We start from the raw sequence: 18180 nt of genomic DNA, 5'->3' as shown, positions 1-18180 counted from the left end.
TGGAAGTTCGAGTTAACTATAAGAGCAAGTTGTGTCGGTTCCTTGTTTTAGAGTTTTACTATATTAAGAGTTTCTTTGTGTTTCTAGAAGTGTGCTTTATTTAGAGTTTGTTTTTATTAGAAACTACTTTTAGTGATTCTCAAGTTTGTGAGACTATAAGTAGGCTAGTAAGCCATGAGGCAATACACACCAAAATTGATTAACAATGTAATCGTTTATTTGCTTCCGTGCGTGCTCTCCTCTCTCTTGCTCGATCCTACATACTTTTAAAAGAAATACACATTACAACTGATTCTGGATTTCCATGAACTGTAAAACAAATCTCAATATCTATCAAAGATGGCTTTTTAGCCATCATTCGACTACTCCAATACATCTTTCAGTCACACAATCGTGACCAGTGTGCCAGCAAAAGCTGGATTTTCTTCTTCTTTTTCGAGTACTACTACCACTACATCTTGTAGTCACACAATCGTGACCGCGGTGATTAACTAATAGAGCTGCGCAGAATCACATAAAAAGCATCTGCATACTTCTTCTGGATCGCTCTAAATATATAAGTACTAGCTAGCTACTCGTAATCAAAAGCAAGCTGTGTCTTTGTCTGACATCGATCATCCGAGGTGGACTCCCTTGGCTTTGCCGCAGAGGATTGCATTCAGTGGTGGGTCAGACTCGGTATACAGACTCTTTTCGTCATTCCAAACCCTGACATACAATTCTTGTCCGAGGTACCGTCTTGGCCAATTTGCTGACCTTAAATTCCACATACCTTTATTGTCTAGTGGTACAAGGATAGAACTCCATGAATACGGGTATACTTGAACTGTGTACCTTGTGGTTGCGTCAACCAAGTTGTAAAATTTCCTATATTCTGGTATCCATGTCTTTGGTCCCATCCTGCATGAATTAATTTTTGTTAATATTTTGATAGGAAACAATAGCAGAAAGCAAAAACTACAAAAAATGTATTCGGAGATTACCCAACAAGCCAGAAGTCAGTCCCGTCAATATGCCAAGATTGAATGGTACCCTCGGGGTTCTGGAAGATTATTTCGACGAAATCATGGAGAAGAGTTCCAATGACAGGGGTTCCCATTTTAGCTGGTGTACCGGGAGTAGGCATATCTGGGATAGAGTCGAGTTCAAATACTCCTGGAATGTTGAACCAATCTGCAAGCTTCAGAGGAGTGTCAGGGTTGACGTAGGAGATCCCGTTAATAGCGTACCGGACTTTGCCGTCAATCAGAGCTTCACTGTTCTCCAGAACTAGAGTTCTAACAGTCTTTATGTTACCGTAATGGTATGCTCCTTGTGGGTTGGGTCTCGCTGCACTTGCAGTCAAATTCCATCTACATATGGTAAAGTATAAGACATTTAGATACTTGACATCATAGTAGAATCGATGACAAAATAATCTGTGGTGCATCTTTACCTCAATGTTCTTGCTTGTTTCAATGACCAGTGAACATGGGTAGTAGGGCCGATTGGCAAAGCACCGGAAGCTTTAATCTTAGTATTGGCGTAACGGAGGCGGGCAGTTGTTTTAAGCACAGGAATTGTAAATCGAGATGAAGCAACAATATAATAATCTTTTGGTGCTTGGTTGCAGGTAATAAGAACAGTAACAGACTGACCAACATGGATATCAAGAGAGTCGTATGATTCTTGAACCACATGAGTTCCTTCAATCTCAACTAGTCTCATTTTGTGATTTTGGATCCTAAAGTTGATCGATGTCGATAAACCAACATTTGATATCCTCATCATATATGTTTTCCCTGAAAGCCACAAAATAACAACATTTTGTTTAGTACTCGTCTAAATTAAATTTGTGATATAGATCGATTACATAGATGCTATGAGGAGCACTTAGAAGTTACCTGGCTCTCCAACAAATTTAGGACCGTTTTGTTTCCCGTTAATTAGTATTCCATTAGGCAGACCAAGAGGTTTTCCCGCGTCCAAGGTTTCCGCCAGTGCCTGCAAAATAGTTCGAGTGTTGCAACTTACAACCAGCTTGATTTTTTTATCTGTGCCATAAATATTGCCATATATGTGCATACAATGAGTGTAAGTCGAGAATCTATATACCTTATGGCCAGCCGTGTACCAGTCACCAACAAGCAAAGTATAATCTCCTGCTGGGGGATCATATGGAAGGGGAATATGGGGTCTAGTATAAATATTGAATGCACCAAAACCACCGGAAGCTTTGTGCATTTTAGTTGAAGGGAAGTAAGTGAAAGTTCCAAATTGATCCTTCACTTGCATCTTGTAAGTAAAGTTTGTGTGTGGAAGTATCGGACAGTTGGTTCCGAGAACTCCATCTTGCCATGGAGATTTTCTGTTCTTGATTCCATTCCTAATTTTTTTCCCCATACAAAACATTAAACCAATAATTCTTAGCATAAAGAAAAAAGCGAAATGGTTTCATAAGCGCATATAGTTACCATGTAATGAGGAAAGGTTCGTCTAATTCGTTAAAGACATTGATAATGATGTTATCGTTAGTTACAGCTTCAATTCTTGGACCAGGAAATTTCCCGTTGATTAGGATTGCCTACACAGAAGAGAAGTACTCATTGATTAAACCAACAACATTAATGGAGTGTACAAGAACCAAGTAAAAAAAAAAAGTTTACCTCCTGTGGAACCCCAAGAGGTTTTATTGTACCATAAGTGACCTTCCATGTAAAATATCTGTATGGGTCTTCTGCTTCCACCTGTAATACCATATTACTCAAGCAAACCATTGCTAGTACTCCAGCTAACAGCTTTAGTATCATAACTTCTCCCATGTTTTCAGAACTTAAGAGGGAGGAAGAAGAAGAAGAAGAAGAGAATTGAAGAATGTAGATATAGAGAGAAGTGATCGAGTAGATAGAAGTAGCAAGTGGAAGAGTGGTTTATATAGATGTAGATTTGTATAGGTTTTGCAAAGCAGTTTTAATGATATTGCTAGGTAATTAGGGATGCTAGCATGCAGCAACGCGTTTACATTGCCGCACTTGAAGGCTCCATGTTCTCTTTGACTTTCACATGTTCTTTCGCGTACTGAGAGATCAGAGAGTCAACTTCATATGATATGATAATAACTAAATTAACTGTCATTTTTTTTATACTAACACTAGCATCAAATTAAACCTCGGAGTTCGTTTATAAGACTGACTTTCAAGGCAAACACAAGTTGTGTTTTTTTTTTTTTTTTTTTTGTACTCTCTCCATTCCTTTTTAATTGGCTGGTTTTGTTTTTAGAAAAATTTATGAAAATTAAGAGAACTAATAATTGAAAGTGGTCCTCATGACACTTGTCAATAAAAGAAGTGAAGTGAAATAGTTCCCATGACACTTGTCAGCAAAAGAAGTAAAGTGAAATGGTCCACATAACAGTTGTCATCAAAAGAAATTAAGAGAAAAATGGTCCATAAAATTAAAGTAACATTTAACTTTCCCAATTAGAAAACCAACCTATTTTTCTGAAACATTTATTTATAAAACCAGCCTATTAGAAAAGAACAAGAAACGGAGGGAGTAAGATTTACGAGAAATATTGCACAAGGATCCAAAGAGAAGCAACATTTCATTTAACTAGAAGTGTGCAAAAATGTATACTCCACAACCCAATAAACACAAAGATATAATCAAGGGGCCTCGTAAAAATATAAGACCTAAAGAAATGATACGAGAGGATCTTCCTGATTTATATGGTCTGACACTTTTGTCGGCGCATAGTGAAAGGATCTGAGTACATTTTAGAATTAGAAGGGTGCGACAAGGACTGTGGAGAAGATACAACAAGAAGTAGCTAGCGGCAGCCGCGGAGAAGGAAACGGATCTGCAGATCATGATAACTGGACTTTCATTTATTACACCACTGACATCTTTCATTACGTATGTAATCACATCACATGCATCAAAATTTGGAAAATGTGAACTATATTATTGGTCGGGTTAGTGTTTCAAAAAAATTCCCCCCTTAATAATGGACACTTTTTTTTCTTTGAAATTTTCCTAAACTCGAACCAAGAGAGAAGTTTGTTATTAACTTACTAAGCTTGTGGGTGCAAGGCTGCTAATAGGAAAGCGTACTGAATTTGGTACAAGACAAATAAGAAAGTTATCTGTCTCGTATGGAATTCGATAACCTCCTCCAATAAACTGGTATCCATATATTAGCAATGTTTTGTGGGTGCTCTGCTAAAGTATATGCAACCTTATATCACTTCTAGTGGCGGAACCTGATCAATTTTTGAATCACTGTCATTGGAAATTTCATTAAGTTGTTTTTCAAGATAAGTTTCCCAGTCATCAGAATCTTCGTTATTACAATGATCAACTTGTTTCGTAGATTCATAAGAGATGATTTTGTCAGATATTGATTTCTCACATATGCTTTCTTTATCTTGTTTTTCATTAGCTGAATCACATACAGGTTCAACTGTAACTATTCTGATTCAAATCTTATAGGTTGGATCGCACCAAACAAAAATTGTTAGATCTTTTTGTGTTTGCCTGCTCTGATACCAATTGAAAAGACGAGGTTACTAAAATACACCACAATCTTTTAAATATCTACCTATAAGTTCTATACCAAGCATGACCGTCTATGGACAAAGTCGAAACAATACGGAAACTATGGTTTACACTTTGTGTGATCGTCTACGAGATGGAGACAATACAACTACAAAATGTTCACTTGATAATAGGTATGTCATTAACCCGAAACACTATAGGATTAATATCAAGTGATTAGGATTAACGTACAAGTATATTTTTCTTTATTATAATAACACAATTATAATGCAGAAGTAAAGTAAATGAAACAACAAGATTTTGTTAACGAGGAAATCGCAAATGCAGAAAATCCGGGGACCTAGTCCAGTTTTGAATACTCTCAGAACTAAGCCACTATACAAAATATAATGCCAACTTCGTATTGTTGTGACCAAGTAGGCTACCCCTAGCTACTTAGTTTCCTCAGTATCCTTGCATCTTGGAATTCTAGAGTCACGCACGTGAATCACCACTCCTTTGGATCGTATTCCAAACAGTAAATGAATAAATCTTTTTGGTAACCATTCTATTTAATCTTTGGTGAAAGATATGTTTGAGTTGTCAACAAAGGATCTTCTGTTTAAACTAATTAACTCCTTTGTATGGTTAGATCAATCCAAACAGATATACCAACACTTGGTGGGTTCAACCGAGCTATGCTCTAACAACAACCATAAAGACAAGAAAGCAGCAATGAGCAATGTAATATTTGCATGTCTACTGGGATCTTTTTTTATTGGCCACCAATACTTCAACCATTGAGTATAACACTTGCCAGATTCTTTATTAATATCATGCATCTTAGTTTTTAAGACTTCATACATCGTGATTTCTTCTGCTGAGAGCCTTCCGGGAAGATTACCAGTAATAGGAAGATGCAATAAGACTGCTACGTTCTCCAAACTGATGGTGAACTCTCCCAATTTTCATACGAAAGTGTGAGTATGAATGCACCAGAGAGCGAGCACATCTAGCATACTTCGCACATCATGATAAACGAACAGGTCTCCAACCTCCCTGACGGACTCAGTTATTTGTTCATTTTCTAACATGGCGCAAACATGGTCATGACCTAGCATATGCCTTGTCCATCCAGGGAAGTCTATTAGAGGGCCTTCGAGAAAGTTTAAATTCTATGGGCGAAGCAAAATAATGTCCTCCTTGCAGATAGAATCGAATTATTGCTTGAGGAGACATCAACTTTCTCTGAGTAATTTCTATGAGATTTATAAGAAGGAGAAATGCATAACTTGGAAGACTTTTTTCGGGTCTATACTGAACTATGAAGAAGTCATCATCCGTATTTGGAGTGTTCTTAATTATTGATCCTTATTATTCTTCATCATTTGAAGTAGTATCATAGATATCGACTAACATATTTCCAAAGTATCTGTCATCCATACAATACTTCTACTTCAATATGTCATTCATATACAACATAAATTTCAGCAAAGCAACGAAATTAAAGCACAACAATCGAATGATAAAGATGCTCACATCTATCAAAAACGATATGCATCTACAAAAACGGTAATAATCCAACTCTTACCTGTTTACAATTTCACAAACCGTTAGTGATTATTATATCACAAGAGTTGACACTTCAAGGACTTGCTCGTTTCTTTGAAACACCTGCAAAAACTAGCATAGTTTACTATTCGAAAAATCAAAACTTGATTTTCAAAAATTTTAAAACGTGAGAAACTCACGTAATTTTTTTTTTAAAACGTGAGCAACTCATGTAAAGTTTTAATTTTTTTTATGCTATAACAATCGTCTGTCTTTCGAAATCGGATACTCGTCCATTATTAAAGATTTTTTTTGTGAAAGCTCACATGTAGAACAATATTTTATTTTATTTTTATTTAAACTAGACACATGTCCATCTTCAAAAAAACAAAAACAAAAACAAAACCCTGCCAAAGTTGGCAGGAATCCGGCCAGACGGCAACGACGCCGGTCGGAGGCGGGTGAAGCTCCAACAAATTCTCCTTCTGCTCGTTCGAGAGAAGATAAAGAGGTGAGAGATCCTGGTCAGTTGTGGTTGTGGGAAGAAATTAAAAAAAAAGGTGTCTCATCCCTTTTATATCAATTTTATTTCCTAAACCTAATTAGACAAGGATTTCCTTTCTTGGGACACGGGCCCGAAATTGCTAAATCCATCAAGATTAGACGTTCCACCACCCAAATCAGCAGTGCTTTGCCAATTCACACTCGCCGGACGATGCTCTATCATATTGCCAGGATCTTCATCCGAACTATTGCTCGTACGTGACATCAATGGAGAAAATCGAGAATTCTGGTAACATCTCTTACGACTAAGTTCAATTACTTATTTCGTTTATAATTAGGAAAAATCACCATCCAGTGCTTACTGCGGAACATGACTGTCCCTCACTAAGAAGGGGACTTAATGTTGATGGTGGATTTTTGACAAAGGCTAAAATCATAAAATTAATTTTGCAAATTTCCAATCCGGCAATCAGACGAGTGTATGAAATTCATATTTCAGAATTCAAACATGAAATCTCATGTCACTATAATTTCTGACTGAGAGTATATCCTCTCAGAGCATGCATAAATATGCAATCATTAAAGCCTCTTAGCTGAGCTTTCAATATTTCACATATTTCATTAATACTGAACAATTTCAGTATTCACTTCTGTGTAGAATCAAGAATGGTTAATTGGCTCCTAGATGGATTAACCACTAGTATAGAGCAACAATGTCGATGTCGCAAATGTTCTCTGACTATGCAGAATAAATAGCCAGAACGAGTATGATGCTTCTACTATCTCATACCTCGACTCTCGAGTAAACATAATGCTCCTAAAAAAATTGCCTGCTAGTATAAAGCCATCAATTAATTAATTCTAGTGTAGTATTCATCAATTGTATTCCTAGAAAATAATCCATTTTTATCATAATATCTCATTACTTCAATTCACAGCTTTTTTCATATGAATTCCATGGATTAGTAATAGATATTCACTTTTCGGGCATATGGGCCACCACCGAGTAAGCCCGAAAAAATGGTGCGAGTGTACTTAGCAATAATGCAAGAACGAGCACCCAAATATAGACGAACGAGGAAATATGAAGAGCTAAGGAAGGTTAAAACATATAATAATAAAAATAGGGAAGAGGTGTCATGGGGCCGGGCCCATCGGCCGGCCGGCCATGCCAGGGCCGTGGCTGGTCCTACACCTTTCCAATTCCTCATATATATTTTTATATAAAATGATACCTCCATGGGCATTTTATTAGAAATCAGAAATATGTTCAACTTACAACGTCAGTGGAGGGTGTAGGTAGCCGCGCCACAAGCTGGGCACCTATCCACTTCTGAATGACAATTCCTAATTTATGAAATAAAGAACTTATTATTTTAGAATTGGCATCATGATTCGCCATACAATTTTTCAGCCGCTTCAAGAGCGTTTCTGTATTGTCACTGAGACCACCAAAAGTTGTGCAAGCAAGAATACCAAAACCATATCCATGTTCAGAGCAAGTGGCTAAATACTTATTACGTTTACGCATAATGGCCTCTGAGATGGCTTGCCCAAGAGTGAAGTTGCGATATCTACTTTTAGTAAACGGGGAAACAATGGTAACGTCAAAACAAACGTCTCGAACATTCTCCCAATTGTACACTAGTACATCCGCAGGTAATAGCCCGGACCAAGTGATATCACTTTTCGTGCCGCAACTCCGGTTTTATAGCATATGTCCCCAAACAGGTCCCTGACAAGATCATGTCTGTATTTCGAACCTACGTCTTTGGCGCAGTGTAACGCATGATCTCCATAGGTGTCCATAGGCCGTCCACAGCTAATGTATTGGTCACCTTCAGCGAAGAGAGGTATACCTAATCTATAACACAACACAGATCTAAACTGCCTTGGCCCAATGACTTGGTTAAGTCCACCGATAGGTATAGCGAGAAGGTAATCTTGGGCCTGTTTCTCTCTGTTGCACTGCCATAACGTTGAGTCCCTATCTGACAAACTGAACTGGTTGGGTATATCTCTAACCACGACTTTGAAGTAATGCACTACTAATGAACGCATAGGGTGAGGGGCAATGTCTTCAATACTGAAGGTAGAGGGTGACAAACCACAAACAGTCGTGTAATGATCAAGTGACTGTTGGAGAGCAACACTGGATTCAGGGACTGAGGACTGACGCATAATGGTATTTTTTAGATGTCTGGTTTGGTAACAGGAGGCGAGGAAGCATTAGTTCATGGTGTCTGCCATGGTGTAGATGCCAAGTCCCCCTCTTTAATAGGCAAGGTCACCAGACGCTATTGAATTGGCCCAAATCCTGCACTATCGCCAACAATCAAGTGTCGCAGATAATGCATTAGGTGTTCATCGAATAGGGTTTGTACAGACTGGAGAGATGACGACTTGGTTTTCCTCATTGTTAAATAGATGTTCGAGACACCAGTACAGTTACGCAAAAAGAGAAATTCAGATTGGGGATCTTTCAATCTCTTGATAGCTTCCATTAAGCCAATTTTTTTGTTGACTCTTCCATGTATTAGGTTGCTGCAAAACTGTGTATCTAGACTAACAGGACCCCCTAGGAGTTTAACACTATCGGATGGTCTACTGATATGAGCAGGGAAGACACCTTCACACAGACCCCTGGGGTCGATTGTATGCCAAAACAATTCAGTTTTATGAATGTTAAGATATAACCCTCTATACTTACCTTCAGACTGAATTATTCGTAGAGCTTTGGCTACTTCAAGGGTATCGCCTACGATGGTACCATCGTCAAGATACCAAGCCTGCAGATCAAGGTTGCATTGTGCAGAAATTTGAGTCACAAGAAAGGGTTTTATTATTGTTATTATTATTATTATTATTTTATTATAAAAAAAGGCACCCCAAGGGTTTATTATTAAAAATCAAAATCAATATTACAAGAGACGGTGGGTAACCTAGCAACAAGCTTGGCACCAACACCTTTCTGAATAATGATCCCTAGCCTATGAAAAAGAGAATTGCCTATCTTAAAATTTGCGTCGTGTCTTGCCATACAATTTCGCAGTCTCTTCAGAAAAATTAGGAAATTCGCACCAAGCTCACTAAAGGTGGAGAAGGCAAACACACCAAACCCGTAACCAAGTGAGGTGCAAACATCTAAGTATTTATTGTTCTTGCGAGTGATTGCTGCAGAAATGACATGACCTGGTATGAAATTGCGTGTTTTAGCACTATTGAACGGAGAGACCCCGGTGACATCAAGACAAACATCTTTGCCATCTTCCCAGTAATAAACCATGATGTCCGCTGGCCTAAAATCCTTGTTATTGATAACGCCCAAGGAAACTTCTTTTCTAGCTACAATACCAGCTCTATAACACATATCTGCCAGAATATCTTTTACTAAATCATGTCTGAATTTTTGCCCGACCTCGCTAGCACAATGAATGGCGTGGTCACCAAAGATATCCATAAGCTTGCCGCAGCATGAACATTTACTATCTTCCTCAAAAAGAGGTATGGCCAAACGATATTTCAAGACGGAGCTAAAATTTCTAGACCAAACAGCTTGGTTAAGCCCAGGCATATGTATTGCCTTAAGGAAATCCATAGCATGATCTGATCTATTACACTGCCAAACAGTAGCTTCACGTGAAGATAAAGAAAAGCTAGAAGGTACTTTTTTCTCGGATAACACCAAAGTAGATAGCTGCCAAAGATTTCATGTATTTGGGGGCGGCATCATTAATGTTGAAATCCGAAAAGGGATTCCCACAAGCTTGCGTGAAACTCTGTAAAGTATTATGGAAACCTTAGCATAAGTCAGTTGTTAAGACGACGAAGATACTGCATAAGATAATCATCAAAGCGCGTGGCAACATTCTGAATCGCCTGGGGGAAAGTAGTGCGTAGGGAAAAATATAACCTCGATACTCCAGTACAGTTGCGCAAAAGCAAAAGTTCACACTGAGGATCATGCAGATCTTGAATCTTGTCTATGAGCTGAGAGGTTTTGTCAACCCTGTTCAACACCATATTACTACAGAAGTTCATATCTAGGCTGACTGGTCCACCAAGCAATTTAACACCATCTTTTGGCTTATCAATATTCGCAGGAAAGCCAGTATCAGAATCCCTTCTCGGATCATAAGAAGGCCAAAATAATTCCATCTTCGAAATATTCAGATGTAACCCGTATCCTGGTCCATCCTCTTGGAGAATCTTCAATGCCTTAGACATTTCCACAGTGTCACCTGCGATGGTACCATCGTCTAAATACCATGCATGGAAATCCAACGTACAAGTGGCTGCAATCTTCTCGATAAGAGGGTGTAAAGCTAAAGCAAAAAGAAGGGGACCAAGAGGGTCACCCTGCTGAACCCCTTGTGTCGAGAAGAAAATGTGCTCTTGATAATATAGCCTGGCAGGTTGCATATAGCAGAATTCAACCCAACGAGAGATGCTAGGGCAGTGTGTTCTTACCTCACGGATAATAGTGGATCGATCAACCATGTTGAATGCATTCGAAAAATATATAAATAACATAGATTTGGTGTTATCAGATCCATGCAGTTCGAGCAATCTATTCGCCGCGTGTAGAATACCCTCCCCGCCGCAAGGAATGCCAACTCCATATTGGTGATTGCCAAGATAGTTGTTCAAGTTTTTGCAAACTGAAGTAGCTGCTAACTTAGAACACAGCCTACGCCAGATGGTACCTACCGCAATTGGTCTTAAACCACCACCAGGTTTAAGTAGCGGGGTTAAGGGAGCACTGTCCACAAATTCACCAAAAGAAAGAGGACATTTACCTGCAAGCCACAGGTTCACAACACCAGTAATCGACAGCAGCAACTCATCAGAAATTGCAGCACCAGCTCCACTCATGGCGTCCAACAAGTGCTGAGCGCGGAGACCGTCTCTGCCACAAGATGTCCCCTTGGGGAAGCTCTTCAGGGCTGCAAGTACAACCTTGGAATCAACAGTCAGGGAAGGTGTTGAAACAACTTCTGTGGGTATAGTTGGAGGTGGAGCATGTGGATGTTTCTGCTGGAGTTCGAACAAGGTGTCTGGGGTAGGTGGAGCAACGTCACTGGAAGAAAGAATGCGAATTGCTGCTGTGTAGTGGCCATAACTCAACTTTTTCGACAGGCTACTAGATGTTTCTTCGTCTTCTTTTTGCTGGGAGCACGCTGTTTAGAAGCTCTTTTGGTCAGGCCAAGCAATTTTTGTACCAAACTGATGCAGCCGGAAGGTTCCCTCCAAACCAACAAATCTTTGTTTATAGCAGCAGTCTGCAACTTCTTTCTCATACCGGAGCGTTCCTCACTGGAACTCTGAGGTTCATATAAGTTTAGTGTACAAATTGGCAGCAGTAACAATCGTATTCATGCCGCAATGTTCATGGGATTAGCTAGAACAGAATCTAAAGCAGACTTGAGAGCACGCGAAAAATGTAGCCTGCAGTGTGGAGGAATACTAACAGTCGTAGGTATTTGTCGTTGCAGCATCAGGTTTGGTATCTCCACAGTAAGGCCTGCAAACTCTTCACCACCTGCAAGATCTTCACCCACTGAAACACCCGCACCAGCGTTATCCACTGCACCCGCATTGCGTGGTTTCGCAACACCATGAATCAGGAAATCTGCACCAATTCCATTGAACGGCCCTGGAATGACATCTGCAGAATGCAACTTGTTTTTGCAGGCCATTTTCCATGTATGAGTAGTCATGCATTTGGTGCATAACCAGGATTCCAACTCCAACAGATTGCCTTCCCATGCTGTGAAGCAGCTCTCGATTGTCTGAATTCTTTCTACGCAAACCAGTCTGGCATTCTCTGTTGGAAAGTGATGGTCTTTCAGATGTCTTGTTAAACCACTCCTGGAGTACCCCAAACCACCAGGACCTCCTTGACAACCATCAAAAGTTTCGAAAGGACAATGAAGCTTATCACTCTGCGAAGATGAGGCCATGGAGGATTGGGATTCAGGGATGCCATTCCTACGGATTCCTGAAGAAGCTGAAGAACGTGTTATGGGCATAGAATAATCAAAGGGAAAGCTGAGTCTGAGAATCAGAAAAACCCTAGAAGAACTATGTATTGCATCCCTATATGCGATCAAACAATAAACAAAGAGGAAAAAGGATGATGTATGCTTTGAATCACGAACAAAGGCAGGGATGATTTCTAGTTTTCAGTCGCCTGACAATCTCCCCCACGATCGCCGGAGCTTCTCTTTCCTCTAGGGTTATTTATTTATTTATTATTATTATTATTATTATTATTTTATATGAAAAGGAGCCACTGAGGCATTTATTATTACTATTATTACTTCTTTTTTTTATGAAAGGGAGCCACTGAGGCATTTATTAATAAAAACCAAAAGTTATATGTAGAAAGACTTGACCAACTGACGTAAGTAACGGATTAAGTGTTGATCATAAAGAGAGGTCGCAGATCGGATGGCCATAGGTTTTGTAGTACGCAGCGTGAAGTAGAGCTTCGAAACGCCAATGCAATTGCGTAATAATAATAATTATTATTATTATTTCCCTCATCTCTTGAAACTCCCTCATTCATGCAAAACTCCTAGTTTCCATATTTCTCCAAATATTGCTCAACTCTCTGATAAACCTAGTCCCACGACTATTAGGTTTTCTTTTTACCAATAATATTAATAATATTATTTTAATATTCTAAATAAAAATATTGGACGCACGGGCAAAGTCCTACTTGCTCATTCATGCAAAATTGAGAGTTTCATTTAAGATCAAACTCTTCTGAAAATCCTAAATATTGTACAAACGACCAACAAAATACCTAAGATTTTTAGGAATGGACGCGTGAGGGACATGGTAGACCGTGCACCACCATGACCGGACCTGTCCGGTCCCTTGGCCATCATGGTCGTCCGGTACCACGCCTCTTCATTATTATTTTAATAATTATTCACATTTCTCCAATAAGGAGTCCTAGATATTTCTCCACATGCTTGGACGTCCATCCACCACCAATGGTCGGATCTCATGCCCATTGGTTGGTCGATATTCCTTGACCTACATCGGACAACTATCCATCTTCAAGATTCAGGGTTCTCTAAAATTAGGATTTTCGAATTTACGATAATTCAACGAACGTCGATAACTTTTATATTGATCCAACAATCAATATTTATATTTATATTTAAATGTTCGTACCAACATTTTTGCTCGACTGAGCAACATGGTTCGGACGACCGACATCTAATATTTTATTGGATAAACCATCGAATCCAATACGCTGATTCCTACTTTGCTATTCGAGCATTCATGACATATTAAGTCAGGAATGAGTATTCTGCATAATTCAACAATATCTGATTTCCTGTCAAATGCTCGAAATATCAGAATAAATCCATGTTCGAGCAATCTCAATGGACGCTCGTCGATCCAAATTATTAGAACTCATCATTGCCTCAACTGGTAGAAAGATACATGGCAATTCATCAGACTTGACGTTTGTGCCTTATTTTGTCTCAACAGACACCTCACGCTCAATCATGAGTCTCAGAGCATATCACATTCGTCCATTATACTTGACTCACCAAGGCTAAGACTCATGTCTAGTCAAGTCAACATTTGACCAATTAAATACACGTATTGACTCCACATTCATGAGGCATCAATCACGTCACATGTGAGGATATTCACTAGGGTTATGGTATGACGGCCTACGACAAGTTTGTACAACCATGATGAGAAATGTGAGTAAGTCGTGCAATAAGTTGAAGGAGTCATAAAAGTAGTGGATAGACAATCAACCATGTCTCCTACACAATGTGGAACTGGTTCAACCACGATTTCCACTTCCCCATTCTTCCACTCTTCTGCAACCGTCACACTTACTGGAGATCAGTGTGTTAACTTATGCAATATAAATAGGTTCATCAATCTATGATTTGATAACTTAACTCAACCTAACCGATAAAAATCTCATCTGAACACAACTTAGTCAAACTTATCTAAAAATATCAGAATACACTGACGTTTCATCAAACTTACAAAAGTCTCCAACACATTCATAATCCTTCAAGCATTGATCTCACACATGTTTCAGTTTCCCTCCTACAGATCGACCCTCATCCCTCTTTGTGACAGAATTGGCTCTGGAATGACCATTGTCTTAGTTTAGGCTGGAGTCTTACAAATTAATCTCTCGAACTCAAAGCATTCCCTGCAGTTCATCTGTTTGCTAAAGGTTTAGGCAATTTGCTTGATCGAGGAATTGCTCGTGTCTTCACTTTTCCTCAAAAACCAGCAAATTTTTTTACAGATCAACACATTGGAGACCACAGTGGGAGATTAATCTCTCGATTGCAATCCCAATTCGACAAAAATGGTTTATCTTAGGTCAAGCTCAGTTACAAATCTTAACCCTAACCCAAACAATGCTAGCACTAGTAATAATGGTGGTAATCCAGTCACTCTTCTCATTTCCAACAGTGGCGCTACTGATACTACACCTCAAACCAACAATAATTGTGGCCATGCTGAAACCAACATCAATACAGGTAATAATCCTCTCTTCGGCCGAGCTCCTGGAGAAATCCACCTACCATAGCCGACCTTATTAAGGATCAATAAGTTCTCACCAAGAATCATACAGACATGGCTGAGTTGTGCACTTATCTCAAGACTCTCACAAAAAAGTTACCGCCTGAGCAAACTCAACCCCAATGTCAGTTGGAGAAATGAAAAGTTAAGGAACGTCATCAACCGTTGATCCAGAAATCTCCCCAATCCACATCCTGGAAAATGATGAAGTCTACTATGCTGCAGATAACCCACCAGCAAAGGAATTGTCAAGTTTCATCACTCGAGAAGATTGGGAACGCTTTTTGGAGGATCGTGGGAAAGACAAGACATCATCTGTCCATCGTCACCAACCTACATATCCTTCTTCTACAAAGAGTTCTTTTCCAAAGGGTTACACCTCTCCAACATTCACACTCTATGACGGGACTGGAAATTCCCGAGAACATGTCTCACAGTTCTTGGAGTCACTGGGAGAACATGAGTACAACCATGTTGTCCGTTTGAGGGAGTTTCAAAATCTCTGACAGGCAGAGCATACACATGGTACAATAACATCGCACCAGGAAGCATAGACAGTTGGGGAGAAATGATTAATGATTTTTTTATAGAAAATACTTATTCGTTTCTGAAAAGACGAGGGTACCCAAATATACCTCAATCTAAAACTTTTCCACCTATAAGTACTTTCTCCGAAAGTGATTGCCTATGGACTGAGTCGAGACAATACAACTAGTCGGTTCACACTTCGTGTGATCATCTATGGATACGAGATCTAGACAATACGACAACAAGATAACTTGTGTGATTGACTATGGATACAAGATCGAGACAATACAACAAGTATGATTACTTGATAATAGGTTCGGACTTAACCAAACACAATAAGATTGCTATCAAGTAATTAGGAATTAATGTTTGTGTATTTTACTTCTAATTATAATAAAAACAATTATAATTGCAGAAATAGAAAAGTAAAAGACACAGCAAGATTTTGTTAACGAGGAAGCCGCAAATGCAGAAAACCCCGGGACCATGTCCAGAATTGAATACTCTCAGGATTAAGCCGCTGCCGCTATACAAAATCTAAACAAACTTCGTATAGTTGAGACCAAGCAACTAAACCTATAGTTCTCCTAGTTCCGTTTGTATCCATGCGCCTCCAACTTGCAATAAGTCACGCACTTGGAACAATTCCTTTGGTTCGTATTCCAAGCAGTAAACGAACAACAAATCTGTTCGGTAACAACTTTTTTCAAACAAGTGATATGAGTTTGACAAAAAACTCTTCCGTTTATCCCAATAAACTCATTTGTCAGGTTCTTAGATCAATCTATTAACAACTACCAAAGTAATTGTCTAGACTATGCAATCAATACTTTGAGTCACAAAGAAACGTATTGATGTCAATCTACTCAACTAATAAATCAAGTTTATCACAAAGATAAACCGATTATAGTTGGATCCCCAACCGATCAAGTTTTGTGCACACCAAATATTATGAAATCAAATAAGAAATCTTCTTTGTTTTCAAATCTTCTTAGATCTTCAATAAAGACCTGCACACAAACAACTTGAATCTCTTGTGATCAATTTCACACAGAACGGAGTCTGTTAAAAATGGATTATCACAAGGCGTCTTTAGATCTACGAACAGTCTAAAGATCCCAGTCGATACTTCGATCTAGTTTGAGTGAATCTTATATCAGATGAGCAGATTCTCAAGCATAAACAAACTAGGTGCAATCAAAGTTCAACAACCGTTAGACAATCAAATCAATCGAAAACTAATAATAAACTGCAATTATCTAGTTTCCCACCAATGGTACTCGTAGAGCTTCCCAATCCCAAAGAAGTCTTTAAAACGAGCAGTCGTAAGAGATTTCTCCTAATTACGGTACTTTCATCTCCGAATAGACGGCTCCACCAGTAACAACACAACTAGGTAGTTTTGCTGGCTCTCAGGATTAGTTTACTTGAAATGCAAACTTCAATATTTGTAGACCAAGGAAGTTTGGACACCAAGGAATTTCCAAAACCGAAAATATTCTCAAGATATGCAATATATTTCCAAATTCGGTTTAATTCCTGGAAATGCTCTGCCCAAATATTGACCGAAATCTCAGTAGAAAATTTCCAATCAGTAAATGTACATTAACAATTTTTATTTTCTAAAGATATGCATTTTAATTGCTGGAAATTAAAAGCATATAAAAAAAAACCTTTATTAAAAGATTCTCAATTTATTTTGATCCGGGATTCTCCTTTAGTTATTAAGGAATATCACTGAACAATAATAGATAAGAATTACTGCACATGTTCAAAGTATGTCTACATCTTTACTTTGTAAATAGTTTTTCATATTTACAATCTTGGAACCGATTTGCCACACTTCCAAACGAGTTTAGAATTGGTTCATCTGACTTCCAAGAACTATGTGATTGATTATCCTATCAAATCACCATTAATGGGTTTCACGGTTATACCAAGAACACAAGGCTTCAGTTCTACCTCCTTGTGGGTACTAGGATCGGTCACACTAGCTTTAAAAAAATTGGTTGACTAGGTACTAGGATCGGTTACCACATAATTATGGTATTTACTCATAATCGGTTGCACAAGTCATAGGATCGGTTACCATTTACTAAGACTTGGTGTACCTCTTACAAGTATCGATTCCACATACTTGTGATCGGTTGCACCTCTTACTAGGATCGGTTCCCCAATGTCTAGAGTTGGTCATACCAATTACATATTGGTAATCCAAAGATTTTCAATGAATAACAATACCAATAAGCCTAGCGAATTCCCTTTCAATTCATAAAACAAGTTTATGAATTGTACTTCCTTTAAACGAATGTAAAACATTGTTTCCTAGGACGAAATATTCTCCTATACCCATACACATAATCACAATAGCATTCATACGATTATGTCGATGTCTTATATACGAAGTTCAAAAGATAGACGTTATACTTTGTTTTATAATTCCTTAATACTTTGTCTAACTAGAGTATAATCATTCACAGCTTCGCAGTTATGTTTTCA

At 38.6% G+C, this 18180-nt stretch overlaps 1 protein-coding gene across 1 annotated transcript; it reads right to left on the bottom strand.

Annotated features, from left to right (window-relative positions):
- Window positions 1-979: 979 nt before the first annotated feature.
- On the bottom strand, window positions 980-2868 carry LOC113300648 (L-ascorbate oxidase homolog). The gene is made up of 6 exons (XM_026549850.1): window positions 2646-2868; window positions 2454-2563; window positions 2095-2365; window positions 1884-1983; window positions 1436-1781; window positions 980-1352 (listed from the first exon to the last, which is right to left on the bottom strand). Exons 1-6 carry the CDS (start codon window positions 2799-2801, stop codon window positions 980-982), a joined length of 1356 nt encoding a protein of 451 aa, XP_026405635.1. The 5' UTR covers window positions 2802-2868.
- Between the last annotated feature and the right edge of the window lie 15312 nt (window positions 2869-18180).

The sequence above is a fragment of the Papaver somniferum genome, chromosome 7 (genome assembly GCF_003573695.1).
Source record: "Papaver somniferum cultivar HN1 chromosome 7, ASM357369v1, whole genome shotgun sequence".
NCBI classification, from domain to species: domain Eukaryota; kingdom Viridiplantae; phylum Streptophyta; class Magnoliopsida; order Ranunculales; family Papaveraceae; genus Papaver; species Papaver somniferum.
This window is presented reverse-complemented; position numbering and strand designations above follow the sequence as displayed.